Source organism: Mytilus trossulus, chromosome 3, assembly GCF_036588685.1.
Source record: "Mytilus trossulus isolate FHL-02 chromosome 3, PNRI_Mtr1.1.1.hap1, whole genome shotgun sequence".
Taxonomy (NCBI): Eukaryota; Metazoa; Mollusca; class Bivalvia; order Mytilida; family Mytilidae; genus Mytilus; species Mytilus trossulus.
The window spans coordinates 45089743-45105264 of record NC_086375.1 but is presented as its reverse complement, the minus strand read 5'-3'; the positions used below and the strand labels follow the sequence as shown (position 1 = coordinate 45105264).

Sequence of the window (15522 nt, the reverse complement as noted above, 5' to 3'; positions counted from 1 at the left end):
GATGTACCTACCAAATAAAACAAAGGCATAATGAATGTATAACTGACACACACTGGATTTGCAACTTATGAGAAATGGAAAAGTACCGGAAAGAACAGATGTCGAACGTACATCCAATGGATGAGTATTGCATAAAACAGACAAGATATACGGAAAAATTAAAGGCAACAATAATAATACATGTAAATCGCATAATAATTCAAAATGTTTCTGTGTAACTGGTTTTGGTTTGTTCTTCAAAATGCCGCCAAATGGCAGTGTCTGGCCTGAATAAGAGCTGCTTGAAAGTGAAGACGTGCCCTTACTCGAAGATCGATTATGAATAATATTAAGAATTCATGAACCTGAAGAAATCTGACATACCATATTGTCATCCGCTTTATCCCTTATACCTCTGGTAGATGTCAGTTTCACATTCGTTCAACATGCGGTAGAAATCCATTGGTGGATTTGTCTACCAGACCTCCAACGGATGTATAATGGACAAGTAACAGATACAAAAAGGAAACAAAAGGGACCAGTGCCATCTGGACATTCAACAGACACTTCATCTGTTTGACATCTGTTCAAAATTTTGAACATGCTCAAAATTTTCACCTGCACAGAACGGACGTCGACGAATAAAATGTATGCTAAACGGACAATTTTTTGAAACAGATATGGACAGACGTCTAAAAGATAAAAACGGATGTCTAGCGAACATGAACAGATTAAAATAAAGTTAACTGTTAGGCATCTGTTAGAACTGTTCATTAAGGTGTGACCGAGGCTTTAAGCTTTGAGTAAAATGTTAGTTGTAAGACCTTATGTAAAATTGTCTTTTAAGCACTAAATGAAATAATCCTTGGTTACAATGTGAATGCACAGCTTATCTCAATTAAATGCAATTGTTCACAGCCTTCAAATTTGTATAAGGCTAAAAGATAGTTTGAATAAAATAAGTTTGATCTTAATTCAGGAAGAGATATTCCAATGGAGACTCAGATGATACTGCCAGCAGGTGATGTGGCCTATGGTCTAGCTTGGGGATATGTCACAAATTATCTGATGAAAGTTTTACCAGGTATGTTTTTGTTATATTGGACATGCTCTCTCTATCTGTTATCCATGTGCATTTTTCTTTCACTATACATTAATTATCAGTTGCTCTAAACTAAGATTTGAAATATTTGTATCAAACTGTAGGCTTTCACGAGAATCCCAATACTTTAAATGAGTTGCAACTTAATATGAAAAGGTATCACATTTTTTCCTTAGCATCTCAAAAGAAAGCTTACTAGATATTGTATGCTTAAAAAAGAAGACACTGAGGCAGCAATCATAGTCAAATAAAACCCTAGTTAAAATAAATAACAAGAAATTAAAAAAAATGTTCAAAAAGTATAACATGTGTACAAAAACTTAAGATTGTATAACAATTTTAATGCAAATGTATACACTTTAAATGCTGTATATTTACTGCATTCTAGAGGTTTTAAAAGGAATCAGTCCTGTATTTACTGAAAAAGCAGTGAAAAACTTCAGATGTCCTCACAAGCTGTTCATAGTCATTCCCAAAAGCTGTAGCGCAGGGGATTTTTTGCATGATAAACAGAATGACCCTGGAAGGATTGAAAACTTTTCAAAAACTGCAGCTGTGTATCCATTTGGACCAGGTCGAGCATTCAACTGTAATATCTATAAAGTGTCACTAAGCAGTGTTAATATGAATGAGGTACAGTTAAATTTGATGTGTCATTAAAAAATAAGTATAATTTATTTGATAATTATATATCTAACCGTCTAATAAAGTTGTAGATAAACAAATTAATGATCAATGGATTAAAGTTGCCAATTTGAATGCCTAAGACACTTTATTCCTATGGCAATTTTTGACAGATGTGTAACTTTTCAACTAAACTTACATTTACGTTGTAAATTATACTTTCAGTACTTTGATTGGTTTTTTTTTTTCAAGTCACCAAAGTTTTAACTCATCTAAATTCAATTTATGTAAATTATTATTAGCTCACCTGGCCTAAAAGGCCATGTGAGCTTTTCTCATCACTTGGCGTCCGTCGTCGTCGTGGGTCGTCGTTAACAATTTTTCAAACATCTTCTCCTCTGAAACTACTGAAAGGATTTGAATGAAACTTAGCATGATTGTTCCTTACATTATCCTGCACTAAGTGTGTGCTTCGCTTTTTTGATCCGTCAAAAAACATGACCTAGTTTCTTAAAATAGAACATAGGGATCAAATGCAGTTTTTATACGACCGCAAATTTTGAAAAAAATTTCGTCATATATTGCTATCACGTTGGCGTCGTCGTCTGCGTCGTCGTCGTCGTCATCGTCGTCGTCGTCGTCCGAATACTTTTAGTTTTCGCACTGTAACTTTAGTAAAAGTGAATATAAATCTATTAAATTTTATCACAAGGTTTATGACCACAAAAGAAAGGTTGGTATTGATTTTGGGAGTTTTGGTCCCAACATTTTAGGAATTAGGGGCCAAAAAGGGCCCAAATAAGCATTTTCTTGGTTTTCGCACTATAACTTTAGTTTAAGTTAATAGAAATCTATGAAATTTTGACACAAGGTTTATGACCACAAAAGAAAGGTTGGGATTGATTTTGGGAGTTTTGGTTTCAACAGTGTAGGAATTAAGGGCCACAAAAGGGCCCAAATAAGCATTATTCTTGGTTTTCGCACAATAACTTTAGTTTAAGTAAATAGAAAATAATGAAATTTAAACACAATGTTTATGACCACAAAAGGAAGGTTGGTATTGATTTTGGGAGTTTAGGTCACAACAGTTTAGGAATTAGGGGCCAAAAAGGGACCCAAATAAGCATTTTTCTTGGTTTTCGCACCATAACTTTAGTATAAGTAAATAGAAATCTATGAAATTTAAACACAAGGTTTATGACCATAAAAGGAAGGTTGGTAATGATTTTGGGAGTTTTGGTCCCAACAGTTTAGGAATAAGGGGCCCAAAGGGTCCAAAATTAAACTTTGTTTGATTTCATCAAAATTGAATAATTGGGGTTCTTTGATATGCCGAATCTAACTGTGTATGTAGATTTTTAACTTTTGTCCCTTTTTCAAATTGGTCTACATTAAGGTCCAAAGGGTCCAAAATTAAACTTCGTTTGATTTTGACAAAAAATTAATCGTTTGGGTTCTTTGATATGCTGAATCTAAAAATGTACTTAGATTCTTGATTATCGGCCCAGTTTTCAAGTTGGTCCAAATCGGGGTCCAAAATTAAACTTTGTTTGATTTCATCAAAAATTGAATAAATGGGGTCCTTTGATATGCCAAATCTAACTGTGTATGTAGATTCCTCATTTTTGGTCTTGTTTTCAAATTGGTCTACATTAAAGTCCAAAGGGTCCAAAATTAAACTTAGTTTTATTTTAACAAAAATTGAAATCTTGGGGTTCTTTGATATGCTGAATCCAAACATGTACTTAGATTTTTGATTATGGGCCCAGTTTTCAAGTTGGTCCAAATCAGGATCTAAAATTATTATATTAAGTTTTGTGCAATAGCAAGTCTTTTCAATTGCACAGTATTGCGCAATGGCAAGAAATATCTTATTGCAAAATATTGTGAAATAGCAATTTTGTTTTTAATTAGAGTTATCTTTCTTTGTCCAGAATAGTAAGCAAGAAATATCTGATTGTAAGATTTTTTTTTATTTGGAGTTATCTTTCTTTGTCCAGAATCAACTTAAATCTTTGTTATATATACAATATACAATGTATATTCACTTTTTACTACCAACTGATAAATTAAAATAATCTTTACCATTCAGTGATAACAAGCAGTTTTTTTACATCTTAATATTTTATGATGTATTTAAATGAGTAGTTATTGTTGCAAACTCCATTAGAAATTTTAATTGAGATTAGTTTTGGAATAAGGGAAAGGGGGATGTGATTAAAAAAATTGGGTTCAATTTTCTCATTTGAAATTTCATGAATAAAAAGAAAATTTCTTCAAACATTTTTTTGAGAGGATTAATATTCAACAGCATAGTGAATTGCTCTAAGAGAAAACAAAAATTTTAAGTTCATTAGAACACATTCAATCTGTGTCAGAAACCTATGCTGTGTCAACTATTTAATCACAATCCAAATTTAGAGCTGAATCCAGCTTGAATGTTGTGTCCATACTTGCCCCAACCATTCAGGGTTCAACCTCTGCGGTCGTATAAAGCTACGCCCTGCGGAGCATCTGGTTGGCTTATATCTCAAAAACGAAAGCATTTAGAGCAAATCTGACATGTGTTAAAAATGTTCATTAGGTGAAGATCTATCAGCCATATAATTTTCACATGAATCGAACAACCCAGTGTTGGGTTGCTGCCACTTAAGGTGGTATGGGAGTCTAAAATAAAAATGATAGAATTTGTTCATACTTTGCCAAAATGTAGTATCTATTGATACATGTTAAAAAATGTTATAAAAATGATAGGTCACCGTGCATTTTTCCAAGCTACAGGTCGTGACAAAACGGCACATTTTGTATGGATTATACAGGAAAAAACACCATTTTGTGAATAGAAACTAAACGAAATGATAGAATTGTAAAATAAATTAGTAAAATATAGCTTTCAGACAATGCTTTGATAATATCAAAAGAAAAGATAGGTGCAGTTTTTGGTCACAATTTTTTAAACATCTTCTCCTCTGAAACTACTGAATGGATTTGGATGAAACTTAGCATGATTTTTCCTTAGATTATCCAGCACAAAGTTTGTGCTTTGATTTTTGATCCGTCAAAAAACATGGCCTCCGTTACTTAAAATAGAACATAGGGGTCAGATGCAGTTTTTGGCTTATATCTCAAAAATGAAAGCATTTAGAGCAAATCTGACATGGGAAGAAAAAATGTTCCTTAGGTCAAGATCTATCAGCCCTGAAATTTTCAGATGAATCAAACAACCCATTGTTGGGTTGCTGCCACTTAATTGGTAATTTTAAGGAAATTTTGCAGTTTTTGGTCATTATCTTGAATATTATTATAGATAAATTTTAAACTGTAAACAGCAAAAATGACCAGCAAAGTAAGATCTACAAATAAGTTAATATGATCAAAATTGTCAATTGACCCCCTAAGGGGTTATTGTCCTTTAATGACAATTTTTCACAATTTGTTCATCATATTTGCTAACTTTAAAAAATCTTCTTCTCTAAAACTACTCAACCAAATTCAACCATACTTCAACTGAATGATCAGTAGGGTGTATAAAATAAAGTTTGTGTTTTATTTGCTATTTCGTCAAAAAACATGGCCGTCATGGCTAAAAATAAAACACAGGGTAAAATGCAGTTTTTGGCTTATATCTCAAAAACTCCACCATTTAGACAAATAAGACAAGAAGTTAAAGTATTTATTAGGTCAAGGTCTACCTGTCCTGAAATTTTCAGCCGAATTGGGTAACTGGTTTTTCAGGTATAATGCCCCTGAATTGATGATTTTAAAGAAATTTTGCAGTTTTTGGTTATTATCTTGAATATTATTATAGATACAGATAAACTGTTAATAGCAAAAATGTTAAGCAAAGTAAGATCTACAAATAAGTCAATTTGACCAAAATTGTCAATTAACCCCTTAAGGAGTTATTGCTCTTTAAAGACTTTTTTCACAATTTGTTCATCATGTTGACTTACTTTAGAAAATCTTCTCCTTTGAAACTGCTGTATCAATTTCAGCCAAACTTAGGCTAAATGAGTTTCAGAGTATCAAGTATAAATTTTATATTTTATTTCCTTGTATGTCAAGAAATATAGCTCCAATGGCTAAAATAGAACATAGGAGAAAATGATTTATTTTTTTTTGCTTTTAAAGAAAATAGGACGATTCAAAGAACATTTTAATAAATTGAAAAGCCAAAATAATTATTGATGAGAGATTAAACCAAAAAAATTAAGGTAAGCGATTCAGGCTCTTGAGAGCCTCTTGTTGTTGTCGAGCCTTCGACTTTAGTCGAAAAAGCGAGACTAAGCGATCCTAATTTCCGTCGTCGTCGGTGTCGTCGTCGGCGGCCTCCACAAATATTCACTCTGTGGTTAAAGTTTTTGAAATTTTAATAACTTTCCTAAACTATACTGGATTTCTACCAAACTTGGACAGAAGCTTGTTTATGATCATAAGATAGTATCCAGAAGTAAATTTTGTAAAAATAAAATTCCATTTTTTCCGTATTTTACTTATAAATGGACTTAGTTTTTTTTCTGCGGGGAAACATTGCATTCACTCTGTGGTTAAAGTTTTTAGAATTTTAATAACTTTCTTAAACTATCCTTGGTTTGTACAAAACTTGGACAGAAGCTTGTTTATGATCATAAGATAGTATCCAAAGTAAATTTTGTAAAAATAAAATTCCATTTTTTCCGTATTTTACTTATAAATGGACTTAGTTTTTTTCTGCGGGGAAACATTGCATTCACTCTGTGGTTAAAGTTTTTAGAATTTTAATAACTTTCTTAAACTATCCTTGGTTTGTACAAAACTTGGACAGAAGCTTGTTTATGATCATAAGATAGCATCCAGAAGTAAATTTTGTAAAAAAAAAAATCCATTTTTTCTTTATTTACTTTTAAATGGACTTAGATTTTCTTCCAGTTAATACTTCATACAGTCTGCAGTTAAAGTTTTCAAAACATTTATTAGATTCATTAACTATCCTAGATTTTTACCAAACTTGGACAGAAGCTTCTTACAATCAAAAGATAGTATCAAGAGGAATATTTTTATTGATTTTTTTCCTAATTTTTGTTGAGCCTGTGATTTACAGCAAAAGTAGGCGAGACACTGGGTTCCGCGGAACCCTTACAAATTTTTTTTCAATATCAGAGAACAGATATATTTTCACCCATGCAGAATTTTGAAGTATTTGTTTTTAGAAGGTTTAAGAGATAGAAAAGGACAGCAAATGCACAGTGATGGCAATAGCTCACACTCACTTGAGGCCATTTTTTATTTAAATGCAAACATCTTTTGTTGTCAGAAGTGATTTTAATCTTATTGTTTTGTTTTAATCTTTCAATTGGATACTTAAAAAATAATAATAATTAAGGGGTCATAATAAACTCTGACTTTTAAACTCCTGTATACCACTGTTGCCTTTATTTATGGCTCTCTGAGGAGGGGGATATCTCAAAATTCATAGGGCTGTTACTGTTTAATTAGTTTCAAAAAATATTGACATTCAGTTTGGCCGTACCTGCTGTGATTAATAGGGTACAATGGTGGATATAAACATTATTTTGTAAAATGTTTAATTTTTGTAGGGATTATACTTTGTTGGGCAGTATGCTGCACCTGTGACTTGCTTACAAGAAATGAAAACATGGACAATTGCTGGAGTCAACCAGGAAACAATGGTAAAAGAAGCAGAAAATTTTTATGGAATTGTTAGTCAATTGATGAGAAATGCAGTACCAGAAAAGGCTCAGTATTGTGAATTTATTTACTATGATGGTAGGTTTTGTATATTAATGATAAATACTGCTTGGATTGGTTCTTTCATAGGGAAAATTCTAAACAAACTACCATTGCAACTAAATCTACACATATTGATTATACATTTGTACTTCCAAATGTTCCAATGTCTGTAATTATGCATACAAATTTTGATTAGATCCTTTAGGTATACAAATTTTGTTAATTTGTGTTAAAAACCTTCAACTCTGATGAAATTAAGCGACCATATGTGATTCCTGTTCATATAAAAAGATATGCAATGTTGCTGTAATGCAGTGGAAGTAATTGTGGTATCGGTTTGTTTTTCTTAAATCTCTGATACGAAACTTGGCTTGAATATATGTATTAGGCCAATATTGAAGATTTAGGAAGCCAATGTTACTGAGCAGACATATTTATTGTGATGGAAATATTAAAGTTGTTTATTATTATGCCTGACCTGAAAAAGTTTTGAAATACACTTGAAGATATTAGTTCATGACATTTGTAAGCAAAAAATCTATATATCAATATGAAATGTGCAAAAATAAGACCATAACATATTAAATTTTAAATCTTTTTTTAATACAAACCATCATTTTATATGAATTTGGTTAAATATACTTACCATGAAATTACATTTATATTATATAGAATATGTTTGCTTTCACAACATGTTCTCATCGCAATTACCTAGGTGATTAAAAATTACATCCATGAGATGTACTCACCTACGTCATAGTTTACCTGTGTAACATACACTAGCTTTAGTTTTAATTTTTGCGTTCAAGAGAACGCATGTTCTTATTCATATTTCGCCTTCGGTCTCAAGTAATGAATTAGCTTAACTTCTCTTTGAGGGGTGAAGCTTACATATAATATCTCTGTTTAAAGAAACAAAGTATACCTGGCCAGTGACCTTGACCCTAGTATATAAGCACCTGTTCCATAATAACTTGTCATTATTTTTCTTGAGGGTGAAGTGGACACTTCACGTGAGTTCTTTTTAGTTATTTTATTTTTATCTTAAATTTGGGAGAAAGTTATTAAAGTTACATTAACTTGTCTACGAAGTACGACAAGTTCTAATGTTATTTTGTTATTTACAAATAATAATTCCTCAATTGTCTACGATGTATGACAAGTGTTGATGGAAATGAATTTAAAAATTTCTAGTCTACGATGTATGACAAGTGTTCATGGAAATTAATTAAATATTTTATTGTCTACGATGTATGACAATTTTATATATTCATTAAGTTTTTGTATTAGTACGATGTACGGCACATGTACATGTGTTACTTAATTCATACTCCTGTTTGTTAAACAGGTAGATATTTAAAAGTATTTCTATTCACATGAAGGTCGTGAGTACTCTTCACAATTTACACGTGTTTTACCTGCACAGGTACACATTTTGTATTACAATGGCTGAATTTAGTTATGCAAATGTATTGTTTTTGCAAGATGTTTAGAATGATGTTTACACTTACTAGGGTGATGGTTATGTTTTTCATTACCTCTGGAATGTTTTAGAAATTAAAGATGATATATTTAATAGGAAATCAAGAGGTATTTTGAATAAATCCTCTTCTTAACAGTTATAAAACCTAGTAGTTTTATAATAGGTCATAATGGCATGGCAATTGGAAATAATTGACAAAGCAACAGAACCTGTAAAAAGTAAGTTTTAAAATCTAGTGCTACTTGTATAACTTCAAATTCTACTTGATTTGTGAATGTTTCTCACGAAAGTGCTGTTGAGATTTAAGATAGGCATGTATATTGATACATTTACTCATTATTATTAATGTAGTAAAGAACCTGTATGAATCATGAGTTTTGAGACAGTTTCACTGCCTTCAACTCTAGCAGAGTTTGTAGAGAAACCTGCTGCTTTATTTGAATTTTGCCATTAGAGGCTTACTTTTATGAAGATTTAGTTCTAATTTTTGATCTGATCTACTGAAATGATACGGTGTATGTACCTCTTTTTGGAGTTTGTGCCATGGCTGATGATAGTCCAGCCGGAGTTGATTTTGATACGTCTTTTTATCCTGCATTAAGGTTTTCAGAAGCCTTTAAGGCTTCTTTTAGTGAGATTAATGGTCCATTATCTCATCCTGTTTGTTGATCAGTTTAATCATGATTTTGATAAAATCAGGAAAATATAAAGTTCATAGAGGAAATAATACTATCACACTGAGAACTGTGACAATCCTAGTGTGTCGGGGATAAATTTAAATCGAAATGGCACTGCCTAGACAGGCCCACTCTATGGTTTCAAAGATGCAGGGAACCTGGAGAGATATTTTCTTAAGGGGTTGATCATTACCCCTTTTGTCGAGTTGGCTATTTCTTGTTGTAAGAATGAGCCATTAGATCTTGATAATACAAGGATTTTATTGTAAAATTCTATTTGTTTGTTTGACCATGGGTTTCTGGTTAAACCCATAGGAGATGCTCAGAAATATTTAGATGATAAAACTTTTTTGTAATTCTGTTGTGATAGTTGCTTTATCACATTTCTAGTTATGATTGCAAAAAGCAAACTTGTGTTTATACAAAGATTCTATAGCAAATTATAGATTCCTTGGAAGAGGTTCCAGGTCTAGCAATTAATTTACTCCCAGCTGTTATGGGAAAGGCAATATCAGCTTTTAACTGCGGATGCTCTGTTGGTCAACTAGTGTACTATACTAGTAGGCAATTCCCTTCATTGAGAGAGAGAGGTTTCCAAAAGGGAACAGAGAATTTCGAAGAGGTCACTTTTCTCAACCAGTTGCTATATATACAGTAGATAACTTAAATATTATGATTTGGAAAATGTTTCTAATGATCTATTGATATTAGATATATTAAGAAATGGTTATAAAATTGTTTTTAATGATGTACCACAAGGTTTATCATTTTTGAATTAAATACATTTCACCTTTCATAAGGATGAATTTTTTTTTTTTTTTTTTTTTTTTTTTTTTTTTTTTTTCATAAGTCCAAAAATTGATAGCTAAGGAGGCTATTTAAGAGGTTGATTGATCAATGGAAAATCAGTTTATTTCCTATATTTTCTTAGTTCCTAAGAAAGATTGGTCTTCAAGGCTTGTATCTATTTGAAAAATTCAACCAAACTTAGTTTGTGGCTAATCAGCATTTGGAGCAGGACCATTTATCTTTTGTTTAGATGTAATTCTTTTTAGAATAATTATCTATATATATATATATAGAGAGAGAGCTAACATCTATAGATCTCACAGATGCATATTTAGGTATCATTTATGATTATATCACAATTTCCTGATTCTTGTGGAAAAGACATTGATATGATATTTATGTTTTTTGTTTTGGATTGGCTTTTGCATCAAGAGTTTTTACTAAGGTTTTAAAACCTGTCTTATGTATTTATGAAATAATGTCACTTGAAGTATATACATGCTATAGTTTATACATTGATGATTCTTTTATTATGGATCAGAGTTTAGATGATTGTATTGTGAATACAGAAGAAGTGGTGCAAATGCTTGATAAGCTGTGCTTCGGAATAAAATTTGAGAAGTTGGTACTCATTCCTTGGAAGCACATTGTTTTCCTTTGTCTCATTATTGATACTGAGCTATTTAAGTTTTTTCTGACAGATGAGAAATGGTAAAATTATCTCCCTTGGGAAATTTTTCTTAAATAGAATTGTGTAACTGTATTTTAGATGATTTACATCATATATTGGTCTTGTGACGAATGCTTTTAATGTAGTATCTGTGGGAATGTTACTTTGCAGAAACATGGCAAGAAATAATGTTGAAACACAGTATAGTTGTTACAGTGTTTATTATCATCATTAGGCATGATAGGTGAAATTTTTTAACAATTTAAAATCAGAATTTAAAAATTTGATTTATAGACCCATCCAAATAAGTTTTTGGATTGAACCAGATTCCTCTGACATAAGAAGGATTTGGGATCCAAATTTGAAGAAAATGTTTCTGTTGGTAGAATTTATTGGAGCTTCTTTAAGAGTATGCACTCATTTAATATAGATTTCATAGTATTAATTGTTGGCTATATTTTTCTTTTGGAGAAAAAGTTTTAGTCACAGATAGTTATACAATCAGAAAATACTATTTCAGTAGCTTTTATTATGCAAATTAGGAAGTATAACCTCTTTGTCACTTAACATACTTACTACAAATATTTCATTATTTGGACTTGGTGTTCAAGAAAGAACATTTTTATCACAGCTCTTTTTATTCCTGGTAAGAAAATTTTGATGCTTATCATATGTCTAAAAAATTTACAGATTCAAAAGGATGGCAATTGAAAGAAGATGTATTGGTTTTGTTGTTATTACATTTTCATTTTCAAATCTGTAGATAATTACTTTATTGTCTTTTGACCAACAAGCTCCTTTCAGAGATGTTTGTATTTTTCATGATCAGAATTAAGACCTTATATTTTCCCATCTTTTTCATTGTTGGGGATAATTATAAAGAAAATTATTAGTGATAAAGTTCAGAAGGCTCTTTTGGTTATCCTTTTTGGCTTGCTCAGAGTTGGGTTTCTTTGCTAAAACCAATTTTAATTTATTTGCCAGTTAAACTGCTAAGCATAAAAATTAGTAACAATGTTGTATACTGAAGATAATGTCTTTCCGTCAGGAAGAGACTTAATTTAACTGTATATTGTAAAAAATATAAGTGAACCAACACCTGAAGAGTTGATTGTGCAGTAGGGTAAAAACGTGTGTATTATACTCAGAAATCACTTTAATATAAACAGGGGATTTCAGAATCATTTGTAAAATATATTTACACTTCATCTTGGAGACCTTGCATCTATAATCAAGCATTATCAATATTTTTTGAGAAATTTCATTATTTGGTGTGATCAATTCCTTATCACCATCTAAAAAGGATGTTATTGATTATTGAATTTTTTGTAAAACTCAAGTTTTTCATATTCAGCATGTTTAATGTGAATTTTCCTTGTTCTATGTTGAAACAGACTTTATCCTTTAAGAACAAGATGTTACTTAATTTGTTTGTTTACTACATGTATTTGTGTAAGGTTGCTGAAACCTGAATCTGCAATTGAAGAGTTAGATACTCTTTCACTTGGGAGATGAATTTAGTGCTATCTTTTTTAGGTTCTTAATATTCATTGGAGTATTTAACATTGAAGACTGTCTTTTATAATTGTGTTTTTATTTGTCTTGACTACATCTGCCTTAAAGTACTATCTTTATCAGCTGTAGATTTACATTCTATGTCTTTCATTCAGAGACATGGCACTTTATTTTTTCATATACATGAGTTTTTGAAAAATACTAGATCTGTTAGTTAGTTTACCTTATGAGGTGATCAAAGGTTTTGATAAACCAAAACTTTGTGTTGTTAAGACAATGATTTATCATGTTTTGTGTACAAAATAAGTGAGAGAATTCATCTAAGTCTTTTCGTAAAGTTTAGATAGTTAGAGAGAGTTCATATTTTATCCGAGGTTTTAAGGTTAACTCATTTAGAGGAACCTCTTCTTAAGTGCATTTAGCTTCAGGATGTTCTATTAAGGACATTATGGCAACAGTTTTGTCTGGAAATATGGTAAAACTTTTTCAAGTTCTATAACAGGAAAGTAAATAATATCAGTACTAAAACACTTTTCTTCAGTTGTAGTTACTGGATGATCTTGTGATTTTTATCCTTTATTAAATGTTGGCATTTATATAAAAAATGTTTTTAGTTTGTGTCTACACTTTAAACAAGCTAATTCATTACTTGAGACCGAAGGCGAAATATGAATAAGAATGTTCCTTCATCCAAGCATATCTTGGATGTGCAGGATGAAGGTCATTCTTAGAATATGAGCCTGAGGCTCGAAAGTAATTAATTCCCACCCTAGGGATTATCAGTCAGACCCACCCTTTTCCACTGGGTTTTATATTTGGTCGACACAAACTTGCTTTAAATTATGACAAGTTATTATGGAACAGGTGCTTATATACTAGGGTCAAGGTCACTGGCCAGGTATACTTTGTTTCTTTAAACAGAGATATTATATGTAAGCTTCACCCCTCAAAGAGAAGTTAAGCTAATTCATTACTTTCGAGCCTCAGGCTCATATTCTAAGAATGACCTTCATCCTGCACATCCAAGATATGCTTGGATGAAGGAACATTTCTCGTCGGCAAGGATTTTTAACAGTTAACTGTTGAAAATCCTTATGTTTTATAAAGACATTATTTGTTTTTGGAATATCGGTATACGATTAATTTAATGTGAATCAGAATACAGCGCTTCTGCCAAGTTTCTGATATGCACGTTTTCGTCATTTTTACAGCTTACGAGTCTGGAAATACGACGACATAGAAAAGGACCTTTTAGCCGCCATTTTCAAACATTAAATCGGGTCCGAGGAAAGGCAGAATTTAGCTGTCAAAATCGGACATGTTACGTGAGTGCTACGTTTTTAAAAAGATATATATTTAAACGGATGTTTATTTCTTTTTTCACGCTCAGGTGACCGGATTTTCACTGCATTAGAGCAATGCTACGAAACGGGTCGAGTGTAAAGTTTGGATAAAGTCGATTGTTTACAATTTGCAGTCTTGTCTACACGAGACTGTGTAAACACATCACTATATTAAAATCAGAATAGGAATTTTGACCAGATCTGATTGTTTTTCATGTGGAAAACGTCCGTATGGGAGCGTATACCACTATTGTTACTAGAACCTCAATTGGTTCAGTCGATTGTTTACAATTTGCAGTCTGTTACGTGTACGCCTGGTACACGAGACTGTGTAAACACATCACTATATTAAAATCAGAATAGGTATTTTGACCAGATCTGATTATTTTAATGTGGAAAACGTCCGTATGGGAGCGTATACCACTATTGTGACTAGAACCTCAATTGGTTCAATAAATTTCAATCAGAAAAGGGAATCTGCCCATTTCTGATTGTTTTATTTGGAAAACGTTCCATACAGGGAGCGTAGACCAACAGTGATACTGTTTTAACAGTTGATAAATACATCACAATCAGAATAGGGATTTTCCACACAACTGATGATGTTTATTTGGTTAACATTCCATTCAGGGAACATGAACCATATTTATTGAAAATAAAACGTGCTCAATGGATCACTATAGAATTTAAAAAATAGAATAGGGATTTTGTCCAAGTCTATTTGATTAATGTTGACATGTTTCATACAGGAAACATAGGAACTAGAACAATATGCATGATTTAGAATCTGTAAGTTTCATTCATTCTAATAAAATACAGATTTGATATCTTACATAAAATTAAATCATAACTATTTATTGATTGCACATTGATATTTATGGAGCATAGAATTGCACGTGGATGATTGTTGCAAATAAAATAAATTAGAATCAGACTAGTGAATTTAAGTCCAGATCTATCTGACTTTTCTAGACATCCTTCCAACCAGGGAACATTATGTCTATTTTTATTATATTTTAAAACAACACAAGCATAGCTAATATTTGGTTGCACATTGTTTTTTGTGATGAACCAACAGTTTAGTCAATTAACATATTTGCTCATATTGATAATATATTGAACAAGTGTCTGGAAATAGTCAAGACAGATATTAAAGACACTAAAATAATACATTGTTATCTAGTACAATACAAATTTGATTGCAGTTCAAACTTTAAGCATACCAATACATACTTCTTTTAAATATGTCCAGTTTAAATCAGGACAGTAATTCTTAGAAGCCTGAAATATTTTTCCAGAACAGCAAATTGCTGTAAATATTAATTATTTTTTTACTGATAAATAATTCTCCAATGCTCTAACAGACATGGAGACAGTAAGAATGGAGCACTGTTCTAAATACAGTTGATCGCTTGTGACAACTCTTTTTACTAATATTAAATTTCATGGTCAGTTTACTTATGGCAAGAAGAACATGAATATTATAAGTATAAACTGCTATAACCAATGTTATTTTTGTCGGCAGTAAGGAAACAAAGGCTTTTATATGTTTGTATGTAAACATTAGAATGTCTATTGAATAAAGAGTTTAGTGGATGTCATGATGCATT

At 31.4% G+C, this 15522-nt stretch overlaps 1 protein-coding gene across 4 annotated transcripts in view; it reads left to right on the top strand.

Annotated features, from left to right (window-relative positions):
- Positions 1-15522, top strand: part of LOC134711597 (uncharacterized) — a 67575-nt gene that overhangs the window by 46932 nt on the left and 5121 nt on the right. For all 4 annotated transcript variants that reach the window (XM_063572287.1, XM_063572286.1, XM_063572285.1 and 1 more), the window contains exons 9-11: positions 959-1063; positions 1470-1714; positions 7282-7471. In XM_063572287.1, coding sequence (XP_063428357.1) covers positions 959-1063; positions 1470-1714; positions 7282-7471 — 540 coding nt within the window. The remainder of the gene's footprint in view (positions 1-958; positions 1064-1469; positions 1715-7281; positions 7472-15522) is intronic.